General features: G+C 41.0%; 1 protein-coding gene across 2 annotated transcripts in view; it reads left to right on the forward strand.

Moving 5' to 3' along the window:
* The window catches only part of RASGRP3 (RAS guanyl releasing protein 3), a 51,807-nt gene that overhangs the window by 4,229 nt on the left and 20,632 nt on the right, over nucleotides 1-26,946 (forward strand). The window contains exons 2-9 of one of the 2 annotated variants that reach the window (XM_075496127.1): nucleotides 16,727-16,917; nucleotides 18,441-18,543; nucleotides 19,184-19,246; nucleotides 20,428-20,559; nucleotides 21,860-22,007; nucleotides 24,403-24,576; nucleotides 24,985-25,101; nucleotides 25,409-25,684. In XM_075496127.1, the coding sequence (XP_075352242.1) occupies nucleotides 16,848-16,917; nucleotides 18,441-18,543; nucleotides 19,184-19,246; nucleotides 20,428-20,559; nucleotides 21,860-22,007; nucleotides 24,403-24,576; nucleotides 24,985-25,101; nucleotides 25,409-25,684 (1,083 nt within the window). In that variant the 5' untranslated portion in view covers nucleotides 16,727-16,847. Of the gene's footprint in view, nucleotides 1-16,726; nucleotides 16,918-18,440; nucleotides 18,544-19,183; nucleotides 19,247-20,427; nucleotides 20,560-21,859; nucleotides 22,008-24,402; nucleotides 24,577-24,984; nucleotides 25,102-25,408; nucleotides 25,685-26,946 lie in introns of those variants that run through there. The other variant, XM_075496126.1, reaches the window with a different exon arrangement.

The raw sequence follows: 26,946 nt of genomic DNA on the forward strand, positions 1-26,946 counted from the left end.
GTGATTCAGCAGTATGTCTGCTTTGGGCTACCACAAAAGTCATACCAAGCTTAATATACCAGTAGTTAATACATATTGATAATACATGTTATGTATGTCAATACATTTCCATATACAACTCTTCTGCTACTGTTAAAACTGCCTCTCTTTTCGACCCCTACTATGGAAACAGATGTTCCACTCAGAGTAGCAGTAGGCTTGTGCAAGAGAGTCTGGAGTGTGAGAAGTGTGTGCAGGAACAGGATCTCTGAGGTGAACAAGGATTTTCCATTCCTTTTGAAGTATATTTTGCTCCCCATTCCTGAAACAGGTTGATGGTTTTCAATGTAGAAATCAGTCTTAGAGGCTAGTATTTAAGTAAGTAAGTCATACATGACATGGTCAAATAGATTGAGCATGACTTATATTGGGTATATTTGCATGCTTGCTAAACATGTGTTGATGAGGCTGCCTTTGACACGTGACCCAAGGTTGCATATATTATCATAGAATCGTAGAATTGTTCAGGTTGGAAAAGACCTTTAAGATCATCAAGTCCAACCATTAACCCAGCACTGCCGAGTCCACCACTAAACCATGCCCCTAAGCACCACATCTACACATCTTTTAAATACCTCCAGGGATGGTGACTCAACCACTTCCCTGGGCAGCCTGTTCCAGTGCTTGATAACCCTTTTGGTGAAGAAATTTTTCCTAATATCCAGTCTAAACCTCCCCTGGCACAACTTGAGGCCGTTTCCTCTTGTCCTATCACTTGTTACTTGGGAGAAGAGACTGACACTCACCTCGCTACAACCTCCTTTCAGGTAGTTGTCGAGAGCGATAAGGTCTCCCCTGAACCTCCTTTTCTGCAGGCTAAACAACCCCAGTTCCCTCAGCCACTCCTCATCAGACTTCTGCTCCAGACCCTTCACCAGCTTCGTTGCCCTTCTCTGGACACGCTCCAGCCCCTCAATGTCTCTCTTGTAGTGAAGGGGCCAAAACTGAACACAGTATTCGAGGTGCGGCCTCACCAGGGCCGAGTACAGGGGGACGATCACTTCCCCAGTCCTGCTGGCCACACTATTTCTGATACAAGCCAGGATGCTGTTGGCATTCTTGGCCACCTGGGCACACTGCTGGCTCATATTCAGCCAGCTCTCGACCAACACCCCCAGGTCCTTTTCTGACGGGCAACTTTCTAGCCACTCTTCCCCAAGCCTGTAGCATTGCATGGGGTTGCTGTGACCCAAGTGCAGGGTCACTTAGCCTTGTTGAACCTCATATAATTGGCCCCAGCCCATTGATCCAGCCTGTCCAGATCCCTCTGCAGAGCCTTCCTACCCTCAATCAGATCAACACTCCCGCACAACTTGGTGTCATCTGCAAACTTACTGAGGGTGCACTCGATCCCTTCATCCAGATCATTGATAAAGATATTAAACAGAACTGGCCCCATACTGAGCTCTGGGGAACACCACTTGTGACTGGCCGCCAACTGGATTTAACTCCAGTCACCACAACTCTTTGGGCCTGACCACCCAGCCAGTTTTTCACCCAGCGAAGCATACGCCTGTCCAAGCCATGAGCAGCCAGTTTCTCCAGGAGAATGCTGAGGGAATTGGTGTCAAAGGCTTTACTAAAGTCTAGGCAGGCAACATCCACAGCCTTTCCCTCATCCACTAAGCGGGTCACCTTGTCATAGAAGGAGATCAGGTTGGTCAAGCAGGACCTGCCTTTCATAAACCCATGTTGACTGGGCCTGATGACGTGGTTGTCCTGTACGTGCCGTGCGATGGCACTCAAGATGATCTGCTCCGTAATCTTCCCTGGCACCGAGGTCAGGCTGACAGGCCTGTAGTTCCCTGGATCCTCCTTCCGGCCCTTCTTGTAGATGGGTGTCGCATTTGCTAACCTCCAGTCATCTGGTACCTCCCCGGTTAGCCAGGACTGCTGATAAAGGATTGAAAGTGGCTTGGTGAACACTTCTGCCAGCTCCATCAGTAGTCTTGGGTGGATCCCATCCAGCCCATAGACTTGTGTGTGTCTAAGTGGTGTAGCAGGTTGCTAACCATTTCCTCCTGGATTATGGGGGCTTCATTCTGCTCCCCACCCCTGTCTTCCAGCTGAGGGGGGCTGGGTACCCAGAGAACAACTGGTCTTACTATTAAAGACTGAGGCAAAGAAGGCATTAAGTACCTCAGCCTTTTCCTCATCCTTTGTCACGATGTTTCCCCCCGCGTTCAATAAAGGATGGAGATTGTCCTTAGCTCTCCTTTTGTTGCTAATGTATTTATAGACACATTTTTTGTTGTCTTTTATGGCAGTAGCCAGATTAAGTTCTATTTGGGCTTTGGCCCTTCTAATTTTCTCCCTGCATAACCTCACGATGTCTTTGTAGTCCTCCTGAGTGGTCTACCCCTTCTTCCAAAAGTCATAAACTCTCCTTTTTTTCCTGAGTTCCAGCCAAAGCTCTCTGTTCAGCCAGGCCAGTCTTCTTCCCCACCAGCTCGTCTTTTGGCACTTGGGGATGGCCTGCTCCGGTGCCTTTAAGATTTCCTTCTTGATGAATGTCCAGCCTTCCTGGACTACTTTGCCCTTCAGGACTGCCTCCCAAGGGACTCTGTCAACCAGTCTCCTAAACAGGCCAAAGTCTGCCTTCTGGAAGTCCAAGGTAGCAGTTCTGCTGACCCCCCTCCTTACTTCTTCAAGAATCAAAAACTCTATCTTGTGATCGCTATGCCCAAGACAGCCTCCAACCATCACATCACCCAGAAGTCCTTCTCTGTTCACAAACAACAGGTCCAGCAAGGCACCTTCCCTAGTTGGCTCACTCACCAGCTGTGTCAGGAAATTATCTTCCACACACTCCAGGAATCTCCTAGACTGTTTCCTCTCTGCTCTATTGTATTTCCAGCAGACATCTGGTAAGTTGAAGTCCCCCACGAGAACAAGGGCTAGTGATTGTGAGACTTCTCCCAGCTGCTTATAGAATATTTCGTCTGCCTCTTCATCCTGGTTGGGTGGTCTATAACAGACTCCCACCATGATATCTGCCTTGTTGGCCTTCCACCTGATTCTTACCCATAAACACTCAACCTTATCATCACCATCATTAAGCCCTAGACAATCAAAACACTCCCTAACATCCAGGGCTACCCCACTGCCTTTCCTTCCTTGCCTATGCCTTCTGAAGAGTTTATAGCCATCCATTGCAGCACTCCAGTTGCACAAGTCATCCCACCATGCTTCCGTGATGGCAACTATATCATAGTTTTCCTGCTGCACAATGGCTTCCAGCTCCTCCTGTTTGTTGCCCATGCTGCGTGCATATTCTTTGTCATGATGCCATATTCTTTTTCATATTCTTTAAAAAGATGTAACATTTCTCCAGCTTAAACTCTGATCTCATCAAATCAAATTTCCTTCATCTAAAATAGCATTACTACAGATAGGCTTCCATTCATAACCTGTAATTCACTTAGGTCCACCCGATCTGTAATCTTGGTGCTGGTTCATATGGCATGTGTTGGTAAGGTCTGTTTGTTTTGCAGAGACCCAGTGTTTGACCCCAGAGCTTGTTTGGAAATTTCTGGTGTTGCTAGTAGGAAGTAAAAAAAACAGTTTATGCAAATATGTAATTGATTACCAGTGGGGCAAATTACATCAGAAAATCTTTGCTGAACTAGAGCTTGAGTCAACTTACTGTCTGGATATATAGTGATTTTTGTCATCCGAATCAGAATAGCCATGACATTCCAGCCTTATCACACTGTTCATGAAATAGCTTCCTTAAAAGACTAATAATAATCTCCTCTGCTAGAGATGTCTTGCCTACTTTAGCTTGCTTACTCATGCTCTGCTTTACCGAATTCATGAACACATACTTCCTGGAACAGCTGCCACCCTTCCTAAAGCTCTTGGTTTCCAGGCCCTGCCCTAATGACTGTCCGTATATTTTTATCTTAAGTAGGCATTGGGGCAGGAACTAGAATTCACTTTTTTTTTTCCCTTTTCTTGAGTGAGTACTCTTCCCCTTAAATTATACAGTCATGCTCTTGCTTGCTTTCTCCCTGCAGCCAAAGAAGCTTTATTATTTAATTTAATATGGAATTTCATTGTTGTTCTGGGGCTGGTAAATCTACTCTGTAGTCTCAGCCAAAACAGTGGGAGATTTACAATCCTTCCACTAATGGGAAGAATTGATCCTGTATCTCTCACAGCTTTAAGGAGTGTTCAGAGGTCTTGGATAAAGAGCTTGGGCATCACAGCTGCACCTATCTAGTATAGGAGTGACATGCTAGGTGTGACCAGAGGATGCTTAATGCAGGCAAGGCAGAGGAGTTTCTGGTGTACAGATCCCAAAAGGATTTAGGACTGACCTAAGCAGGGAGCCATTTCGTGTTGCTGACTCTGATAGGCTTCTCAAAGCCCACTGTTGGGCATTTGGGGACTTTAATGCTGAAAATGCAGAAAGAGGCTAAAAGCTCTAGGCAGTCACCTTCTGGGGTGAGGAGGTAAGAAGTGAGAGACAAGACTGAGACTCACACCTCTGGAGTCAGGTCCTGGAAGTGAAAGGGAGCCAGGATTTCAGTGCTTAAGCCTTTTTTTGGATCTAGTTCTCAGCTCACATTGAGGAACCAAAATAAGAGAGGTGGTTTTCAGATAAATATATCTTAAGTAAAGGCTCTTTTGCAATTTGCTTCATGTATGTGTTTCAAAATCTGCTCCTTTTGGAATCCTTGCACTGATTTAACTATATTGATTCAGAAATTATTGTAAATTCTGACTTGAGCACAGTTATCTGATATACTAGTGCTTATAGAAATATAATTCATTCTTGTAAATAAGCTTGAAAAGGCATGAGCTGTTTTGAAAACCTGGCTGCAACAGCAGTCAGTCTTTCAATGCCAAATACTGGGGGAGGGAAACAAGTCCCTAAGCCTCTATATCAGCTTCTAAGTCAAGATCTTCGTAACACCTCTCACCCTTTAATTTCCTCTCCTTACTTGACCACTTTTTTCACTTCATATTAGCTTTACCACATAGCCACAGGATCTTTTTTTTCAATCTTTATTAGAGTTAAGTAGACCCTTCAAGAAATTCTGATAAGCTCCTTTATATATTTGATAAATATATGCTAAGGAGGACATAATTATGAGTTTCCTCTATAAATACAAAGCAAACAGGCTTGGATGAATTTAGTAAGTGTCTTCCAAGTTACTTGTGAGGGCGACATGTATTTGGGATGGCCTGAACCGGCCACTGCAAAGGTGTTATACTACCAATTAACTGAAGGGGTTTTATCCACACAGCCAAAAAGATGCTTGGTGGAGTATGTGTTTCTCAACTGTTACAGCTACAGCAACTGCTCTTGTTGCTTTTCAAATAATGGTGAAGCTTTGGTATAGCATCTCTACAAAGTATGCATTTGGGGATTTTCTACAGATCTTACTCTTTTAGGCACAAAATACAGGTTACACTACAAATACATGAGGTTTAGAGAATTAGAGTGTTGTATCTTAAGACATGAGCATTGCAATCAACCAATGGGTTTTGGTAAGGTTTGTTTCTCTGAAGTCCTGTTGTCCTGTTCTGTGGTTGCAGAAGTGGGATATTTGTGTAGCTGCAATCCTGTGTTAAATAGTCTTTCACACAATAAATATTTAACTACCAAAATAATATTAGCAAACTAAAGATCAAAGTTACTTGTTTAATGTATTGCTTATTAAGGAAAGAGCTGTAAGATGCTTTTCCTCTTTTTTTCTTTGAGATAGATTTTTTTTTTCCACTGCTCCTTCCCCTTTTTCTAATTGTCTTGCTGTTCTATATATTTTTATATACAGCACCTTCTTCAGATGAGCTTGTGTTTGTGTTTCAAGTCTTTTGATGGGAAATTTCTGTGTTGCCATTACTCTCTTTTTAAAGAAGGCATTTAACTTGTTGGCTGCAAACTGTCTTATTGTTAGGAAAGTGTGTAGTTATTAATAAAACTCAATCTGTTTCAAAAGCTTGGATAGAGGAATCAACTGTGGTGACACTCTTCTCATATCCTGTACTCTGTAGACTTCTTCTTGTATCATAAACAGTTTTAGCAGTTTGCTGTGTGTCTTCATATGATCATGCTAACCAGTGTGTGTTTCTTAATAGGCTGCTTAGTAAGGAAACAAGGTTTAGTCAGCTGACTGACGGTTGCTTTGTTACCTCTGAAAATAAGTACAAAATCTGGTCAGACATGCTAGAAAGAGCTAATAGTCTCTTCCCTGCTCTTCTCTGTTGGAGGCTTACTATTTTAAAAATGTCTGAACTGGCTTAAGAAACACTGTATGCCTGTGTTTAAAATACTTTGTCCGCATCATTAAGAAACCCAAAGCCTGCCATTGTTTCACCCATCTTCCCAAGAGAAACTCATAGAAAATAACTAGATGTAAGGAACTGCTTGTGTATTTTGATGTCCAGCATCTGTTGACAGAATTTCACAAAGAAAGATGCTGGATCTCTCCTGATCTCCAGGCTGTGTTTTCACTCTACCACCTTTCTTGCACACCTGCTTGCCTGTGAGTTGTGAGTCATCAGTGAATTCTGCAGATGCAAAACCGTAGCATCGTGCAAGGCAGGCATCCCTGATCCATGTGAGTGTGCAGTAGACGGCAATTCACATGAGTTCCTAGGGTCACACGGCAGGTCTGTCTACTGGCATGTGTGTCTGTCAGTGTTTTCTAGCATACCATTTTAATTTGCATTCTCTCTTTAAAGAGCAGCTGCTCCCAGGTGAATGGGAAGCTGGACCAGGGAGTGAGAAGGGTTACTGACCATTAGCATCTGGTCTGGTCTCTCTCCTTGTCTGGGACCTATTAGCACATCTGTGGGGAAATAGCAGTTACCTATGAACCATTTTCTACATTCATCAAAGGGAAAATGAAGGACGATTCCATTAGAAATGCACCGTAACAGCCAAATGAGCAAAAGGAGCCAAAGTTCTGTCCTGCCTCTCTGTCCTTTTAACTCTGTCTTGCTCCATCTCAGATATCCAGCTTCCCATTACTTAAGTCTCTGAAAGCCTCTTCCTGCCTTTATTGTTTTGCCAGTTGCTGCCTTCAATTTACTGCACTGATAAGTACTTCCCAGGCTGTAAATGTGTGGTCAAGATATTTCCGAAGCCAGCCCATGTTTTGATTGTAGTCGCAGGAGGAAAGGTCAGCAGCGAAACTGCTCTCTACATGGGGAGGCCACTCCTCACACCAGGATAGGTATGAGGATAGGTTGTGAATTCATGGGGGGAGATGTGAGGTAATGTATGGGGTAACAGGACTAAAGAGGAAAAAATAAACACGCACTTCACCTCCTTTCTTCACAAGGAGATACCCTTGCTTTTATTAGATGTAAAGTAACTGCAGTTGTTCTTCAGCTAGGGGAACGCAGGAAAACAGAAAGAGTGAGAAATCAGATATGGTCATCAATGCTGACAACGATAGCAGGTAGGTAGGAGGTGTTGAAGTCTCCCTTCACTGGTGTCTGTGACTGCAGATAATCATTTTATCTTCTCTTGATATAATGTAGCCACAGAGATGGAAAAGGGAAGAGGGAATGCGTTTTAACATCTTGCTTTCTGTGCACTTAGCTATAATCTGCTGTTCAGGTGACCAGCACAAGCCTGTAGAGCTTGATGTGCTTGAGAAGCTCCATTCGTGTCTGTAATTCCTGTGGCATCATTATAATGTGTGCCACAGATGTTTGCGATGTGGCTGTCTGCCAGCGTGGGCCTAGAAAGTATTGTGCCATGAGCAGTTAGTCTACAGTGGGAAATAACTGGAAATTACAGAATTGTATGGAGTGAAAAAGCTTCTTCCAAGGGAAAATCAATTTGGAAGCCACGGGTTTATCAGACAAGAACTTTGATACCTAGCTTACTGAATTTAAATACAAGTTAGAGGCTCTTACGGTTCCTCTTTGCCTTAAAATTGATTGAAACTGAAAGTAGTGTTAACTCTTAAAACTGTCATAAGTCTTGGAAGATTTAACAGCTTAAAAAAAGACACTACCCAGGGACTATACTACTATAGAATAATTTTGGCTTAGTTAAAAATGAGAAAAAATAAGCTTTCTGGGGGAAAATGTAAATCTCCAAGCTGAACATATCAGAAGGCCTAGGTAAATAGGGCAGAGGATTTCTTAGTAAACTAATTAATAAATCAGTGTGATTTTTTTAGCTTGGCTTTAAGAGAATATAGCTGGGAGTGGTAAATAATAAAAAATATTAAAATATTTTGTAACAGATATATGATAATAAATATACTTGTCTGTCAGAACTGAAGGGTTGATTATTTCCCCATACATGTTTTAAAATAACTAAAAAATGTCTTTTCTTGGCCTGGTCTAGTCTCATTAAAGGCATGCAACGGTGTAACCGGTCAAGAATATATGCTGATAAGGTGGGTTTTTTCCCCTGACTTGACCTATGTGACTAGGATAACAAACCAGACTTATTAATGAAAGACTGTAAAGAGCTGTATGCAAGTCTATGAATAGTAAAGGTAACTGCCAAGAGCTTCACTGAAGGCTTACAGGCAGTAGTATAACTTGTAAGAGGTATTAACAATGTATTGATTCAGTCTCTGAAAAAAGACTGAGTGAGAGTATGTGAACTCTTATTGCCGTTTGCTGTCCTCTCCCGATGGGTTGTACTTTGGTGTTGGAGATCTCTCACATGGCTGAAGGGCAAAGATTCCCAGAAGAGCTGCGTCCCCTGGTGTCACACACGTTAATCAAATGTCTGATATTTGTAATTTTATTTTTGCTTTACTGGGAATAACAAAACAATTTTTGTGACAAATCTACTGAGAAATGTGGCTGAAAGTTTTCCCCTTTTTGAAGACGAACTAAAGTCTTCCTTTAGCTCTTCCTGATGCATTCTGGGCAATTGTACTACCTTGACCCATGGAAAGTGGAAGTAAGATATCATCATCATAGTACATGGAATCATTCAAGGATGTATGTTCAGATTTTACTGCCATTATTAGCTGGAGTTACAGTTAGAGAAACAAATGCTGACACGGTAAATTGAGGAAACAAATACAGAAGTGGATGGGACAAAGCTGAAGTATAGTAGATAACCAGTTCCATAAAATGCTAGAATTGCAATTGAGAATGAAACTTTTGTTGTTTTTACAAATCCAGTTATGAAGTTATCCATTATTTTAGGGGGGTTATAAGTGAGGAAACCTGGGGTTTTTTCCATTGTCACAGAAATCATCTTGGTTATATTTCACAGAAAGAGATAAGGATGCTAAAAAAAATGCTGTCTAAGCAGCTCAAGCCTTAATCAAGTGACTTTCTGATTACTGAAAGTATTTGGTCATGTGACTGTCCATTAGCATTCCTCATGATTTCTGTAAGCTCCTCTTTTATGTTAGGTCAGCATGTATCGTACCCCATATGCTAATTTATGAACTTCTACAAGGCATTATGTGGCTCTGAACTAATAGTTTGGTAGTGCGTATAAGTGGATCCGTGTATTCACTTGGTTTCTTACCTATGGTCCTATTCATTTAACCTCTGTTTCTATAGAAGAGTAGATGTCTAGGCCCCAAAATAATTTATAATATCCTTCTATGTTAATTGGGTGATCTGTGAGGATCTGAAAGTAAATACTTAGTCCAGTGGACTCTTCTCTCAAAATTAAGCGTAATGAAATACATTTTGACAATTTGTAACTTGCACACTTTTGTGCTAAGGTGACAAATGCTCATCCCTTAGAGGCTAGATTGGATGTAAATGGCAAGGTTTTGGCAGCAGGGGGGTGCAGGCATGGCCTCTGTGGGAGGAGGCCAGGGGCTGCCCTGTGCCAGACACAGCTGCTTCCAGCTGTCTTTGCAAGGGACCCATCACAGGTCACAGCTGAGCCCATCAGCCAAGTTGGTGGCACCTCTGTGAAAACATGTTTAAGAAAAGGCAGAAAATGCCGAGAGGGAGGGAACACGGAGAGAACAAGGGAATAGAGAGGTGGAGGGAACAACAGAGGGAAGAACAGAGGGAATAACAAGGTCAGAGGACTAGGAGGTGCTCTGTGGTGGATCAAGTACTTCCCTGAAGGAACTGTGGCCCATGGATAAGCTCATGTCAGAGCAGGTACACCTCTGAAGGGACTGTGGCCCATAGAGGACCCATGCTGGACATAGGACAAGAGTGAGAAGGAAGGAGCAGCAGAGAAAATCTGCTGTGCACTGACCCTCACCTTCTGCACTGCTCGTTGCCTCGCCGAAGGGACTGCAGCAATGACAAGGGGGAAAGAAAGGTGTCTGGAGTGAAGCTGAGCCTGGGAAAGTGGGAGGAAAGGTGTTTTCATGTTTGTCTTCTTTGTCTCCCAATACCCAAATCAGTAATTAAATATTTATATTAACTGGCAATGAAATAAGTTAAATTCCCCAAGAGTCCGTTTAGCCCATGATGGTAACTAGGGAGTGATTTCCCCTTCTTTATTTTGAGCCATGACTTTTCTTGCTCCTGTTCGTCCTATTTTGTCCCACATTGCACTGTGAGGGGTGGGCAGTGAGCAAGTGGCTGTGTGGGTGCTTGACTGCTAGCTGGGGCCAACCCACCACAGAGATTACACTGGTTTGGGGTAGGCAAATGAAATGGAGTAGGTGAAACTTTATCCCATGGAGTCTGTACAGCTGTGTACAGCCACTAACATCCCCTCTGCAGTGTCTCTTGTTAATATGAGGTTTGGCTTTAGCCGCCTGTCAGCAGTGTACACCTAGCCATCCCCCTGTCCCCTCCCCTTTTCAGACACAGATGTCCCACTCTGTTTAGTGTCTTTTGAAGTTCCCCTTTGATCCAGAAAAAGAGTGAATCAAAGTAATAGGGTGCAGACAGTTATTGTGGTTTATTGCATAACTACTGTCTGAAGGTGTGTGGCAAAGGTGAATGAGTACTGGTGAGTCACATTGGATGAGTCCAAGACTCTCATATTTAATTTTCATTCCTCCCCTGCTCCTAGTAAGGCTTGTATCTTGCATTCATGGAGCAGTACCACACTCTCTCCCTTGTTCTGTGTCCCCGCTCCACATGGCAAACGTCATCTGTAAGCAAATGTGCCATCCTGCAGCCAGCTGCATGTGATGGTTGAGGTCATGGACTGGGACAGAAGCGGTGCCATTAGGCTGCCTGACAGCCCAGCATCACTGCCCTTTCTGCCTAGCACAGCTTCAGCACATGTCAGACGCTGGAGAAACCTGACCACGTATGTCACTTCCTCAGAGTTTTCTAGAAATGGACTTGTGTGTACTGTAATAAATAAACTGGTACTGACCACCTACAAGAAATATCTAACTGCTTGGAGGGGAAAAACTTCAGGAACCATGCAACCTAGGACCTGTGTTGACTTGAGCCCAAACAGATGTCTTGATTGCACCTGTGTACGCAAAGGTGCAGCGGTTATGTGTCCCAGCTGGGATTCTTGTTATGGTAATTACACTAATATGTGTGGAGACTAATTACAAGAAAGGGCCTCATTGCAAAAGCCTCCACTACATCTACAGGGTAGCAGATGAACTCTGTCCTGAAGAGCTTGCCCTGGACATGAGCAAGACAGGATAAAGGAAAAAGGTGTGAGCAAGGGAAGCTACCCTTAAACCTTCTCATGAGACTCTCAATTTCTTCTCGGCTTCTTTTTCTGCATACTGCTACTGATTTGATTTCCGTGTTCAGCTGCTCATATTTAGCACTCTTTCTCCAGCAGCCAGGTGGAAGCCATTTAATGCAAACATTCAGTGATATGTTGTGTAGGCTTGGAGGAGGGGGAGAGGAGGGGAGGTCTGGCTTACTTAAACCCCCAAGAATGTCCTAATCTTGTAAAGAACATGAGTCTCCTGTGTGCAGGCCTCTGCAAAGTTTATGGCTAAAGTGAGACCCATAGAGGTACCTCTGTGTCAAAGTGGAACTCTTTGTGTGTGGCTCTATTTATTGTCCCTAAGTAGAAGGAAAATAGCCCACTTTTAATTAATGAGGAAAATGCTACATGTACATTTACTTTGGCTTGGCTAAAAAGCCTTTTAAATTTCATTTAGCTAAATAAATATTACTCTGTATGCTAAATTTAAGCCTATTTAAACCCGACTTATTGGTTTAGCTTGCACCTGTAACCAATATAACGTGCTTGAAATCCATGTGAAAGTGCCCACACAGGGATTTGTGCTGGCTTGACATTTTAATATTGGTTAAACTGCCGTAACTTGTAGGTGTGGACCTCCCCTTAGTAGCCTCCAGCAGTAAAAGTGATGTCTTTTGGTTTTACTAACGACGGTAGCCAACATTTAAAACTTGACTGCATGCTGCCCACTCTGTTCGCACCATTTGGTGCTTTTGCATAAGACCACAAGTTTGCTGGCAGGGTATCCTGTTTCTTTTAAAAACTAATGTATTACACCTGACCACATCTGTCTCAAGAGCTCACAGCCTACACACTTGTTTTAAATACATCTGTCAAGACAGTCCACAATAGTACTATCTCAAGACTTCCAAAATGTTGAGCACAAAATGCAATTACACTGCACAAGAGTGCTAAGGAAAGCCATCTGCTCAAAGTAACCATCTGCGTGCATGTGGTGGTTGGGGTGATGGCAAGACTTGGAAGAGACTCTATGTTTTGTAATTCAGTCCATCACGAACCTCTAACCTCTGTGCACAACACTGCAGATGTTTCTGCTTTCCCCCCAAGTAGGAAGTGCACATCCCGTAGTGGTAGTTTTTCATGAAATAAAGCATGACATGCCTGATACCATGACTTGGTTTGTAGGAATATAATGGTTGTATCTACTACCTAAATGAAGTGGGTCCTCTAGAGAAAGCTGTGGGCCTTGAGGGAGTGCTAAGGTCTGTATTGATCGTATTCCTGCTGCCGTAGCCTTCACCCATCCCTGACTATCGCCCTGAAATCCCTTCCCAGCATGTGGCAGGTTACCAGCAAGACTTGCAGTGGAGTCTGTCATTTCGAGTGGCCTGATTAAGAAATGAGAATGGGTAGGTGGGGAGGATTGTGTGCCTCCTGTGTCCTTAATAGCCTCTGTTAACCACAGTAAACCCAATAGGATTTATAATTCCATTATAAGGCAAAAATTTATTTTTTTAGCTTCATTATAGTATGCAATCATTCACTAAGTATGTGATCTCATTGAGTGAGCTCTGTTTTTCTTATCCAGCTTTCCTGAATCCTCCTGAAATAGCTGGATGGCAATGAGATGTTTCACAGTTATGTTGGGAAGCACCTGGGGGCAGAGATTCTCCAGGTTATCTTTATTTGGAAGTCCAACTGCTCCTTTGGCAATCAATTTTTTAATGGTAACCGCTTATTTCAAAAATTTTTAATTCTTTACATGTAGAAAAGCTCTGCTATGATTTTATTTTCTTTTTTCTTTCTGTGCTTCTCTTGCGTTGAACCATTGACTATCAGAATATAATTTATTCAATGTATGTAGGTGAAATTTATAGTTGTATTTTACTCATCCTTCTCTAGAGGTGGTGATGTGGTTGGATACCATTGTGGCATGATATAGACAGGACATTTATTGTTCTAGTAGAACAGCAGTGCTTAATCACACAAATAATGATGTAATGGTTGTGGTGGTTGGAGTCTGCAGTCAAGAGATGTGATATCAGGTTTTGGCTCAGCTGTGGATATGTGGCTTAGCCCCAGTCAGCCAGTTCCTCCTCCAGTGGAAATGTTTTATTCTTCTTTTAGAAGCATTATGGGAATAAAACCCTTTAGTGGTCAGATAGGCTGTTTGGGGGGATGGTACTGTAACATCAGGATCTAGGTATCTACTAGTTAAGTAGTTGTCATATAATTAAAAAAAAAAGTCCTGCAATTTTACGCAGAGCATTACTTGTTAATTACTATATGGCTGCCTTTATACTGTTGCCAACAGAAGACAGAGATTATACTCTCCTATGCTATATATTATGGAGGATGGTAATACTAACAAAACTGAAAAGCCAGATCAAATCTCTTCCCCTCCTACATTTCATGCTCAGCAATTTTCAAGGGATAGGCAGAAAATGCAATAGCTTTTCTCAGTTCTGTTTTTTGAAGACCTGACTAAAAAATATTTTGAAATAGCCAATGTAAACTTTATTTTCTTTTTCACCTCTTGGAAAAAAAACAAGTCAGATGAAGTTGGAAGAGATAGATAGCTTGCTCTGAAAAATCAAGCCCGTAATTTAAGCACTTAGAGAAGGATTTGGGGATAGTCAAAAAGGACAAACATACCCAAAGTGGGATTCTAGCAAAAGTTAGGTGCCAAAGTACAAAGCTGTGATCTGAAAAACACTGCTCAGCTGCTGGCTAACTCTCAAAGCAAGTAAACCAAACAAATGCTGTACTTACTTTTTTTCACTTTGAATACATAAACAGCCTTGGGAAGAAAGACTGAACCTAGGGTAGCCCTGGCTCATGTGTGGCCTGACCAGCAGGTTAGAGAGCCACGTATCTCCCTGCGTCCTCTCTCTGGTCCACTTCAGACAACGTTGGTTTTTGCATGATGGCACAGCTCTAGCAGGAAGGGTTGAGGCTGCCCAGCCTAGCCCCAGAGCTAACTGTTAGGACACCTCCTGCTACGATGCCAAGCGTGGGTTCAAAGCCAAGGACCACTGTGGACCCACCTTCCCCTTTTTCTTTGGTGATTGCTCTGGCTGCTTACTGTTGTGTTAAAGGAGTAGTTTTCCCCCGATTTGTTGCAAATAGGAGCTCTGCACGATTCCTGGAAAAACAGATGTGTGTTCCTTCAAGAGGGGCTTCTGCACCACCGAGGGGAAAGTGCTTTCTTCTGTCTAGGAGGAAGGCACTGGCAGGGCAGGTTTGCATGCTTGCACCTCTCTGCTCCTGTTTCCTGTTGGCTGACCTGGGCTACGTGTGTGCACTGACTTGTAGAATCTCCCTGCTTGGTGAGCTGTGCTTATTTCAAGCAGGGTCCTTCTCTCAGCTTCAGGGAAAAGTGTCTTATGTCTAAATCCTTTGTTGGATGGGATGAGAAAGAATCTGGCTGTAGACACCCATTTAAAACGAATAGTATATTTGGCTGAATGGCACATTTTGAAGGTCTTCCAAGCAAAACACCACTGCATGCTTAGAGCAGCCTGAGCCCTGCAGGAGTCTGAAGCTGGGTCTATAGAGAATTATCCAGTGCGAGACGCTTTTCCAGGTGCTGGGATGCTCTGCTGCTAGAGGGTCCCTGACCAGTCAGTGGTCTCCTAAGTGGATCTGAGGTGCAGGCAGGAGTTAGCATAGGCCAGCAATGGGCAGTTTTCATGTGCCAACTCTGTTTGGCAGGTTGAGAGACTTCACTGGTGTAGATACGGGCCAACGTCCGCTAGCTGGCCTCGGCACTTGGGAGCCAGCCTGGGCATGGTCAGTTCAGTAACGTGGACCTAGCCTGAATGAGCAGCATTTTCTCCTCTGTCTGGGGAGTAGGAGTTGTGTCAGGATATATCAGCCCTGCCTTTTGCTGAGGAAGGAGCACGCCTGCCCGCACCGTGGCTGTGAGCTGGCTGGCTGAGGTGGCACCAGCAGGGCCAGCAAAGCTGCCACTGCCTGGTGTCCCTTGGGTGGCTGGACCACGGTGACGTCTGCAAGGCTGCAAGCTCACAGGGACCTAGCTCAGAGCACTCTGTGCTCATTTTAACAGTGGTATTTGGGAGGGGGTCAGGGTGGCTTAGTAAAAAGGGGGAAGGATGCCAGTCCTACCAGGACTGAATTTGCAGTATGAGGTCTGTGATATGATAGGTTTGAAAAACTTGGTATTTGTGGGTGAATTAAAGAAGGTATATGGTTCATCAGTGCTTTGCATGACCAACATTAAAAAGTTATGTTACGGGCAACAACTTCTGAAAAGAGATTTCCCAAACTCCTGCCTTGTTTCACTTCAAGGACTGTTTTAGGTTTACTCTTGTCTTTTTTTCTGGAGAAGTTGCTGGATGCACTTTGTTATTGTTTGTCACATTTCAAACACTTGTTATGGTCAGGCAGTAGTGGGGATTAGTCACAGATAAACAATAAAATACTGATTTCTTCTCTTCTTTAAATATAACCTGTAAAATTATTTCTGAAAACTTGTAACACAGTATTTGGTGCATCTTTCAGGTAAATGGATATTTGATCATTAAATGCATAGTAGATGTATGGTACAATTTAGAAGTTTCAGTATGTGTTCAGCTTTCTGTAAGTGTTCAGCTACCATGGGAAGATTTATTTTAAAAAGCTGTAGGGACTGATCTTAAAGTTCTTTGAAAAATTGCCTCCTAGTTTAATGTTTGCTATGAACTTCATTAAACATTTTATGTGGTCTGTGCCAATTAAGACCATTAGCATTACCATGAACCGGTAACCTTAGGGAAAAAAAATGGTTATGCTTAAAAAGATAAAAGCAGGGTTATTAACAAAAAGTGAGTTATCAAGTGTAAATAAAATGACCTGAACAAAATGTGCGTCATTGTACGTGCATGCCCTCATTTACCATCTGGTTTCTGGTTTATGACCCTTGCTATGGATTAATTTTGTGCTAGTGGACAAACAATTGGACAACACTTAAAAACAGAAGCTGGAATGTAGGGAAAGCTTACAGCAGTCTTTCATGTGCTCTGTATCATGTGGGGAAAAAACAGTTTATAGAAAAGATGAGTTGAACTGTAAACATTGCATCTTGATAAGTCTTCCATATAGTCATATAATTATGATTTCTTTTACTTTCTTCAGATTTTCCTTGAAGTCCAGCTAAGAATGCAACCAACAATAAAGTGAAAAAGCTGTGCAGCTGAAGAAGCATCCTTCTACTTGGTGGAAATGTCTCTTTTTTTTTGACAACGATTAAAGGACAATGGGGTCAAACACACTTGGGAAGGCTGCAGCATTAGATGAGCTTTTGAACGCTTGTGTTGAAATGTTTGGTACGCTTTTTCAATATTTTACTTTGCTGTTCTTGAAATCCATCTTATAATATAACCCCTGCTGTTCTCTGATTTAGCCAGTCTTTCCCTTGGCAGACATTTCTGTTCTGTACAATTTTCCATGTTTCATTTTGGCCCAGAATCACACGGGCCAGAATTTTAATCACATGCATAATGCATAAAATTAAATTTTCTTAATACAGATAATGCACAATGGTGGGTATAGTGGTTTTTAAAATGCTGGCCTTCACCAAGAGAAGTGTTTAGTTGAATTATTCAAGGAGTTATTTCTGGCATTGATCTTTGTCTTGAGTGGTTACACAGCTGCATTTCTGACCAGTCATTTTTTGAAAGGTTTTCCAAATCATCATGCAGTAATTGGCAAGAATATGACTTAAGGCTCATGTAATCTTTTTACTCTTATTAAAATGTGATGTACCAGGTTTGAGGGAAAGAAGTGATGAAATAGATCTTGATCCATAACACCATTAGTCATGACATATGTCACATTGCAGTCAGAGGAGTTCATGGATGGGCTTAAATGCTTTGAAGTGGGGCCTTAATTCACAAAGCTACATTTAGATTCTCTTGAAATGCAGGACAGCTTTTGATTGGAATGAGGTATTGATTTTTTTTTTCCCTTATGGAGAGAAACAAGTATCTAAAGGTGAGAGAGATGAAATAATTAAGGGGCAGATCTTGCTACTGAGTGTAGTGCATGCCCATATATCCATGTTTGTAGACCACTATCAAACCTGTTGTTCTAAATACCTAATGAGAAGTAGCAGAGCCCATACACTTGTTGTCTGTTGGAAATCATGCCTCTCTTCCTCGTATACACACTCTCTTGACAAGTGTAGTCCATGTGTGGTTCCTGTTTCATACATGCATATCAACTACTGTCTTTTAAAAGAGTGACAGACAGAAAATAATCTAAGATTGCAGATGTTGAGGAACACTGATGGTCAGCAAGCATGCTAGGGAATAACTCTTTCTGTAGTTTCAGTGCCTATGTTGCAAAGACACAGGGGCCTGTACAGCAGCTGGAGATGGGACCCCGGGCACGGATGTGAGGTGTTGCCTTGAAATGTAATTCCTTGAGGCAGATCCCTTTTTTAACAATGTAATTGTTAGCATAAAGCTATAAAGCTGCAATAAAAGAAATACTGTAAGTGGTTGTACATAAATCATCTCCCTGCCCTTTTGATGGACTAGTTTTGGATTTGTTCTTTGGATTACCGGCAGTCTCTTTGTATAACATTTAGCATAGTGCTGTCCATACCCCATTTTTCTAGCTATGGCCTGTTATCTAAACGGATTTTTTTTTTTTACCTACCACTACAATATAGCAGTAGTTATCACTGAAGGAGCATTTGTGTTGTTTGGTTTTGTTTCCTACCTATTTGGTAGATAATGACCCAACATTTTCACTTTTGATCCTTTCACTCTGATTCCACTTGAAGAATAAAAGCTTCTCTCTGTTCATGAATAATGTGGTTGACTCCCTTGTTTCTCTTTTGCAGATGACAAAGGAAATCGGTGCTCCAGCCATTTGCCAAGAACCTTTCTTTTAATGCACCGGTGGTATCTGCCTTCCACAGAGCTGGCTGGCAAGCTTCTTTCCATATATCCTTTCAGGAAGACTTGCAAATTGACATTACAACGTCAAAAGCAGATTGTTTCTGTGACTGCATGTAAAAATGTGTTAATTAATTACTGACAAACAAGGTTTAGTGGTGAGATTTTTTTCAGCCTAAAAGGTGGAAGTCTGTGAGCTTCTTTCTGCTATTGGTTGTGGACTTTTTCCATATGTACAAGTTTGCTGAGGCATACTTTGAATTAACTTTGAATAAGTGGAAATATATTGCCAAGATAACTTTTCAAAAGTGTAATGGCCAGCTGGCCTTGGATTAGTATGAACTTCCAGTGGGAGCTACGCACATACATGTCATTTATACCTCTTCAGTAATCAGAAGTATTATCGTGTTTGGTTAACCAGAGCTGGCAAGAAACCGTTCAGCAGAATATTCAGAATAGTATAATAGAGATATTTTTACTAAGGCAAAAAACAAAGTGGCCGCCAGGAAATGGTCTGTGTCTCCTAAGATGCTGTGAAAGTGAATGAAATATCAGAGCATACTGTGGTTATCTCTAGAAGAAAAGTTTGATACTGTTTTTTATTCAGCTGGTCTAGTGTCAAAGTCTTCTGTGGATAAAAACAGCATTACTGAATCAAGGCACACAAAGCTTTCTTTAACTAGCCTACGTATAGAGATGTCAATGGGGAGAACTGCAATGAATTCAGATTAAAAATCTGCTATTTCATGAGGTAAGCATGCTTCTAGTCCTCTAGCATTTTGTTTTTATGCTTCTGTGAATACTGTCAATGTAATTTCTTTTTGTAAAGGTTAAAAATAAACCATGGAAATATAAAGCTTTTCTTTTTTCTTTTTAACTTGATCACCAGTCTATAGTGAAGAGTGAATTTCTGTGCTTTGAAAACAATTGTTTACATTAAGCCATCTAGCCTTTAAGACACATAACTGTATTATCTAAAAAGCTGATTGAGAACTTGCGCTATGATTTCCCTGGTGTTTGAGTGTGACGTCTCTTAGAGGGAGACTAGTTCAGTGCCACACAGAGGAGAGACATTTTGCTTCAAAGTGTAATCTAGTGTGATAGAGGAACATTGTCTCTGGGATGTCGGCTTCAGTTCACGCAATCCCTATATAATTTATGGCGACAGGAATGTGTTAGTGATGCCAAAGCTATTACAGGTCGAGTATGTTCTGATCCTTGCACCAGCTGTCTCTGACCTTGTTTCTGTGGGAAAGCTTTCATGTGTTAGGCTGTGCTTGTGTAGGAACATCTCTCTGTAAAAGAGAAAGCATGAGTTTTTAAGGTAACATGTTATAACCTGATTCCCTCAAAGATATGCTTTTTCTTTCTTCCTCTGGACTAAGTTACATCACTGTGAAGAAAGGAAGGGAGGTACTGAAAGCAGGACTGATAAAGCCTTTTCCATACCCCCTTAAATAACAGAGGAGATACCTCGTTTACATGGTTATGGTGGTGGAACTGCCACTCAAATTCACATTTTCATTTTCATTGAAAAATCTCTTCTGAGCAGATAAAGGGTCTCACTTAGACAAGAGATAAATGCAAGTGTCATTTGGGTGTCCTGGCAGCATGAGTCAGGACACATGTGTGCACCTTTTGTGTGTGTCACTGAAGGCATCACTTTAATTTCTCATTTCAATAGAATGCTGCTGTGTTGTGCTGTGGTGAGTTAACCAAAGGAAATTATATGATAAAGTGGCTTTTGCCACTTCAGTGTCACAGATAATCACAGCAGCAACAAGCTGGGGTAGTCCACCTTCTCTGCCCAAAAGCCATTGGGTCTGAAATATTTGTAACTCCTATTGAATAAAATGTGAGTATCTATGTGCAGCCACTGAATGTTACACCTGAATCCCTGGGCTTCTCTGAACCACTGTCTGTGGATTTCAGATACTGGATTTTGGAATTTCCTGCGGAGTTTAACTTGGATCTTGGGCTGATTCGTTTGACTGAAGAGTTTCGAGAAGTAGCCAGCCAGCTCGGATATGAGGATCACATTCATCTCATTGATATCTCCAGCATGTAAGGATGTTATGAGCTTAAACATCTTTCTCTCTGTCTCTGTAACAGCAGAATTCTAGTTCTGTGTAAAATATAAAAATATTAAGGGCCATCTTGAACTCGAGAGAGCAAAAAAGCAGTTACAAAAATATTATATTGTCTTTAAATTTGAAGTTACTAAAAAATTGAAATTCTAGTTGTAATGCTACAGTAAAGAGAAGATTCTTATCTGTATGTAAGTTTTTAATATAAACAGGAAAGAAATAATTTTCCTGACAAAGATAGTGCCAATTAAGTGATTAGTATTACTTTTTCCCTATAATTTTCCATACAGAATGACAAGCAATGCAGTGACTGGCATGTTGTGTAAATCTTGCATTTTCCCAGGGAAGCTTTTTTGTTCTCTCATCAGTAGCCTGTTAATTTTTTCTAACGGCTTTCTGTGTACTTTTTTTCCATGATTTAACTGGATAATCTTTAGCATTTGCGTTTGTAGTTTTATTGCACCAAAATGATTACACTGTTATTTCCTTGACACGCTGAAATGAAAGTTACCTTTTAAACATCATCAGACAGGCTCTTGTATCTCCCCTAATACTGTAGATTTTCTTTTAAAATATGGCATATGCATAGTGATTTTTCCTTATTTAAAAATGGCATAGTAACCTGGAAGGACAGCACTACTAATCTCAATGAAGGTTGCAAGACTTCCTGCAAGAACAGTACCAGTGAACTCACATGAATATTGCCTCTTAAATCTTCATTTTAAAATATTGTTAGCAACCTCTTTCTGCTCTCTGAAGTGCTTTTACTGTATATGGGTAGGAATTATTCCATTGCTTGCAAGCAAGTGATTTGCCTTTTTGTCTACCCACTTCTTACTGTTTTGTTAGCTGTTTGACTGACTGTTTCTGTTGTTCCATTATTTCATGGACCTGTGGTCTTACAGAGTAAAAATTAATCCTTGATGTTATTCAAGTCTTTTTTTATTCTGTATCAGAATTTGGTGTGACCTGTTCTTCTTGTATTTCCAAAGCATTTTTTAATTATGGCTTCCTGTATCACAGACAAGAGTACGTTATCCTTTTGTTCTGGTAGAAACCTGCTATTATTTATCATTTGCAGTAGCGCCTCTGAAACTCTTATCTTCTGTTACGCATCTGAACTGGTCTTACTCTGAGTGTTTGTTATGTGCTGGATGTCACAGATCAGAAAGCTCATGCTCTGTCTCTTGGTAATTTTATACTATGTGTGCGAACAGTGGGCTATACTCACATATACCCAAACAGAATTGAGAATTATGCCTATTTTTCTGTTGCAGTCCTTCCTATGACTGGATGAGAAGAGTTACACAGAGGAAGAGGATTTCCAAGAAGGGAAAAGCCTGCCTGCTGTTTGACCATCTGGAGCCCATTGAGCTAGCTGAACATCTCACTTTTCTGGAGCATAAATCTTTTAGGAGAATTTCTGTAAGAAGCCTACAACTTTGTCACTTGCAGTTAGGAGCCTCTCCTTAAAGAGTGTTCACATGGTTTAACATTTATGACTTTTTTCCCTCGACATTTCAGTGTAGTAAGTCTTTATAATCCTTCATATGATGTACATAGCCATGGCTGCACCAGCACTTCCTTGATCTTTTTCGTGACTGATGCTTTTAGTGACAGAAGTTAATTTTGTGGAGAAATTCTGGGCAAAAATTACTGCTAAAAGCTACTGCAGCCATATGTTGCAGCAACTGATTAAACTAATATTATTGTTCAAAATCTTCAGGTGGTTTTTTTTTCCTCTGAGGAAAATAGTTAATTACTTTTCAGGAAATATCAGAGTCTTTGCAATGAAGAATTTTTGAAGAGACTGAAATATATATAGTCCTTCTGTAGTCTCCATTCACTCCCAACCACTTCTTTAGAAACTTTGCTTTCATTTGCCAACTTAGAATCAGAAGATAATTCCAGTTGGAATGGATCTCAGGAGGCCTCTAGGCCAACCCCCTGCCCAAAGCAGGGCCAGCTCTGAGACAGATCATGTTCCTCAGGGACTTAGCCAGTTGGGTCTTGAAAACCTGCAAGAACAGAGACTGCACGACTTCTCTTTCCTCCTTCTCCCATATTGGCACTGAGGAAAATTCAGATACAGTTGCTTATTTTCACACAGGATTGTACACGAACAAGAGGCAAAAATGGATTAAAATTAAAGTAGAAGCTAAAGCAAAACAAATGAGTAACCAAATGCCAAAAGAAATGCTGATTTCTGCTGGCAAATATCCATATGAAAAGGTCACATGATGCCACTGTATCTGGTGGCAAACAGAAGCAGTAAGTTCTCAAGATGACAATTTCTCTTCAGCAAAAAAACGAGACTTTTTTAAAGTGTTTAGGAGCACGAAAGAAATCAAACTCCAAAACTAAGAAAAATATGTGTGGTTTTTTGTTTGTTTCAAGAGAGGAAGGAAAAAGAGCTCAATGAGGAGCCGAGACCAGTCTAAATAGAATCGCTTTTGACGTCATTTAATAACGTTCAAAGGTTTATTACTCTAGACTTCAAATCATGGGAAAACACCCTGCTGTGATCTGTGCAATGCTAACCTCAAAGAACGAGGGAAGGAGAAGAAAAAAGGCATGGATGTCTAATTAGACTTCAGATATATTTTAATTCCTTTGGGAATTCCAGAAAGAAAACTCAGACCTGCAATGAATTTTCTTTTTTCCTTGTTGTTTCTAATTTGTCTGTTAATTCTTCGGCTTGAGTTTTGCTATCATCTCAGATGTTTCTCTGCAACAAATTAGAGTTAGTTAATCTTGTACTACTTGTTATCTCAAAGCTATATAATTGTAGAAGATGATTAGTCTGAATCCTGTCTTTGGTTTTACCTATTTAAAAAAAATATGGAGGAGAAAGAAGGGCAGTGTTAACTATAACAGAAAACATTTAAAAGTAACTGAACACTGAAATACTGTTTGTCTGCAGCTCTGAGACGAGCATCTGCTGTGTAAGAGTATATGCCATCGTATGGGCTTCTAGCAGGCAATTTTTGATCAGCTAAGACCAAGAAATCCGTGCTGGCTGGCATTGTAAGCAACTCCCTACACAAGCTAAAGTTATGTCATAAGCTTCTGAAAAATCTGTCTTTAAGGGACAGCTGAAAAGTGTTTCCCAAACATTTAAGGAACTTTAATTCTTGGAATCTGTAGCTCTCCCATGTAGAACCGTGTCCATGAACACACAGGGACTGTGTGTTCTGAACAATAACATCAAAAGGAGCAAGATTTATCAGAAGTAGCTCCTTGTGTAACAGATTTTTTTTGACATAGGAGGAAGAAAATGGGTGCATAGTTAGCTTCTTGGGATGCAGTTCAAGCTCCTGTGAAGAGTGATAGAGCTTCTATTGATTTCAGTTGGGGCCAAGATTTCCCTCTTTACATCAACAATGGAATTGTTCAGGATATTGGAGTAGGATGAAAGCTCTTATTTATATGATTCTTGCTTGTAGCACTAGATAATTCCTATAGAGTATCATGCTATGAGGATGTCAAGTAAAACTACACAGAATAAAATGTTGTAAGTGTTGAGTAAATTATGGGAAAGATAATTCCATGGAAGTAGTGATCATGCTCGTCATGCAGGCTCCTGTATTATCTGACACACAAACACTAAAGTTTTAAGTTGACATGTAAGTAAAAAAAAAAAAAACCAAACCACCAACAAAAACCTTTTAAGAAAGAATTGATGTGCAGCAGGGTCTGCTGACCCTGAGTCCTGGTCACTTTCTAAACAAGAGGAGCTTTAAAAAGGAAAAATGATCAAAGTTTCAATTTGGTTCTTAAGTTGTCCACCGTTTTACTGAAAATGCCTTTCCTCTGTTAGTTCACAGACTACCAAAGCTATGTGATCCATGGCTGCTTGGAGAACAATCCTACTTTGGAGAGATCTATTGCTTTATTTAATGGTATCTCCAAATGGGTCCAGCTCATGGTTCTCAGCAAACCAACACCCCAGCAAAGGGCAGAAGTAATCACAAAGTTTATCAATGTTGCACAGGTAAGTCATGCGTATGAGTCTTTTTCTTCCAGCATAAAGCAATAATATAAACAGAGATTGTGGTAAACAAATGAGCTGGATGCACTTTGTGCTGTTTCACCAGTGAATAGCCTGTTCAACGTCACTGCAGGTTATTTGTTCAGGTGTGGTATGTCTGCATTTTTTAACTAGCAGGCACAACTATAAAATCATTTTTCTTTGTTGTATTCTAGTTGGCAACTGTCACTATTGTGTGTTTCTTGTGGAGCTAAGCTAATTAAAAAAAGAAATGCTGAACCATTCTGCTATGTCCCCTGGTTTAGTGATTCCTGCTTTAGCAGTCTCCTTTAGCTTGTCGTGTGTGACACTGGATAGCTGCCACATGTATTTCCTTTATTTTTAATTATGCATGATCAATCTCTCCTGCAGAAGCTCCTTCACCTCCAGAACTTCAACACACTGATGGCAGTTGTGGGAGGTCTAAGCCACAGCTCTATTTCTCGCCTGAAAGAAACTCATTCTCATCTGTCTTCAGAAGTCACAAAGGTATGGTGGACTCCAGAATATAGACATATTGAGCAGAACATCACCTCTTTGAGGTCTGATGGGTTCTGCAGTGCAGGTGTCTCAGCAGCACAATACTTGGATCATGGCAGGGCATCCTAAAAGGCACTTTGATTGCATTCCTCTCAGTGGAGAAGGATCAGCTCACGGAGATCCTCTGCTTGATTGCCTGTGCCAGAGAGGAAATTAACACTGTCGACACCCTGACATGAATTGTGCTCATTTAAAACAGATTAAGGAAATGCTATGAATGCTTTCACAGAGGCTTTGCTTCTCTGGCTATTTGTAGGACTGGAACGAAATGACAGAGCTGGTCTCTTCCAATGGAAACTACTGCAACTACCGCAAGGCTTTTGCTGACTGTGTTGGCTTCAAAATTCCTATTTTAGGAGTTCATTTGAAGGACTTGATTGCTGTCCATGTCATTTTTCCTGACTGGATAGATGAGAATAAAGTTAACATAGTGAAAATGCAGCAGCTTTCCATCACCTTGAGTGAACTGGTTTCCCTGCAAACTGCCTCTCATCATTTAGAGCCTAATATGGATTTAATTAACCTGCTAACCGTAAGTATTAAGTATGTTTCAATTTAGTTCTGTTATTCAGATGTTGAATTTCAGTAGGAATATTCATATCGACAGAGATTAGTACACATTGTTATCCCACTTTTGTAAAAGAAAAGGGAGAGAATACAAAATAGAAACAAGTTCACATGAGGTGTGAGCAAAGTCAAAGAGAGTTTCATTACTGTAGTATGTGATGGCTGGAAGCAGCAACAGGATTGTGATCAATTAATTATTTTAAGGATGACAGAAAGAGGGCTGTATTTGTGTTAGGAGAAGGAAAAACTAAGTTCTGACTACTTAGAATTGAGGCTTATGTCTCCTGAGCAAAGATTGGGTGACGTGTTGACATGGACACACAAGTGAAATTCCAACTTGGGCATCACTCTCTTCTACTCCCCTGTGCTTTGTGTGCAACACAGTACTCTTCCTATCCAGTAAATAAAAATGCTCTTGAATGGTGTTAGACAGCCCCTGCAACCCCTGCGCTTTCCCCTCTCCTTCCTCCTTGGCAGTGGCTCCATTTGGGGAGGTTTGAAACTTGCACACAATTACAGATAAGGATTTGAATGTCCTATTTCAAACCAAATGAAAGTGACTTTTCGAAAAGACTGAATAAAACTTTTTTTTTTTAAAAGCTGCAACTGACAAGGCTAAAAGGAATTAACTTTCAGTCCCCTTTTTGATGTGTAGACAATGAAAGTAGTTTCGATAAATACCACACTTTATTTCAAAACATACTGAAGTGTGGTGCCTGAACCATCAGGCCAAATCCTGTTTCTATTGAAACGTAGTCATTTTAGCACTGATCTGAACTGCAGCAGTGTTTGACCCAGCACCACAGTTTGTTCAGGTCATGGGCAAACCCCAGTATCTTGGAATTAAAGACAGAACCTGTGAAACATGAAAAAAAAGGCATGTTGTTTGTTATAAAGCAGTTGATGTTGCAGGCAAATAGAAGTCACCTACTCACCTGAGAGTAGTCTGAAACAAGTCATGTTAGGTAAAGGACTCTCTTAATATGTAATCATTTTTTGCTGTTTCTGTTCTTGTTGCTTAACTTTGTCTTTCAGAGCTCTAATCCGGACTGAAAGGGAATATCTTTGCTCTCCTTAAATCAATAGAACTATTTTAAAAATAAACTTAGAACTAAACAAAGTCTGTGTGTAAATAGGACAAATTTGAGAATTTTTCCAGTGTTAATTTTGTTAGATAGCATGAACTTCTCAAGACCATGTTTTTCTCCAAATTTCTTTTTTCTCTTT

Source organism: Mycteria americana, chromosome 3, assembly GCF_035582795.1.
Source record: "Mycteria americana isolate JAX WOST 10 ecotype Jacksonville Zoo and Gardens chromosome 3, USCA_MyAme_1.0, whole genome shotgun sequence".
NCBI classification, from domain to species: Eukaryota; Metazoa; Chordata; class Aves; order Ciconiiformes; family Ciconiidae; genus Mycteria; species Mycteria americana.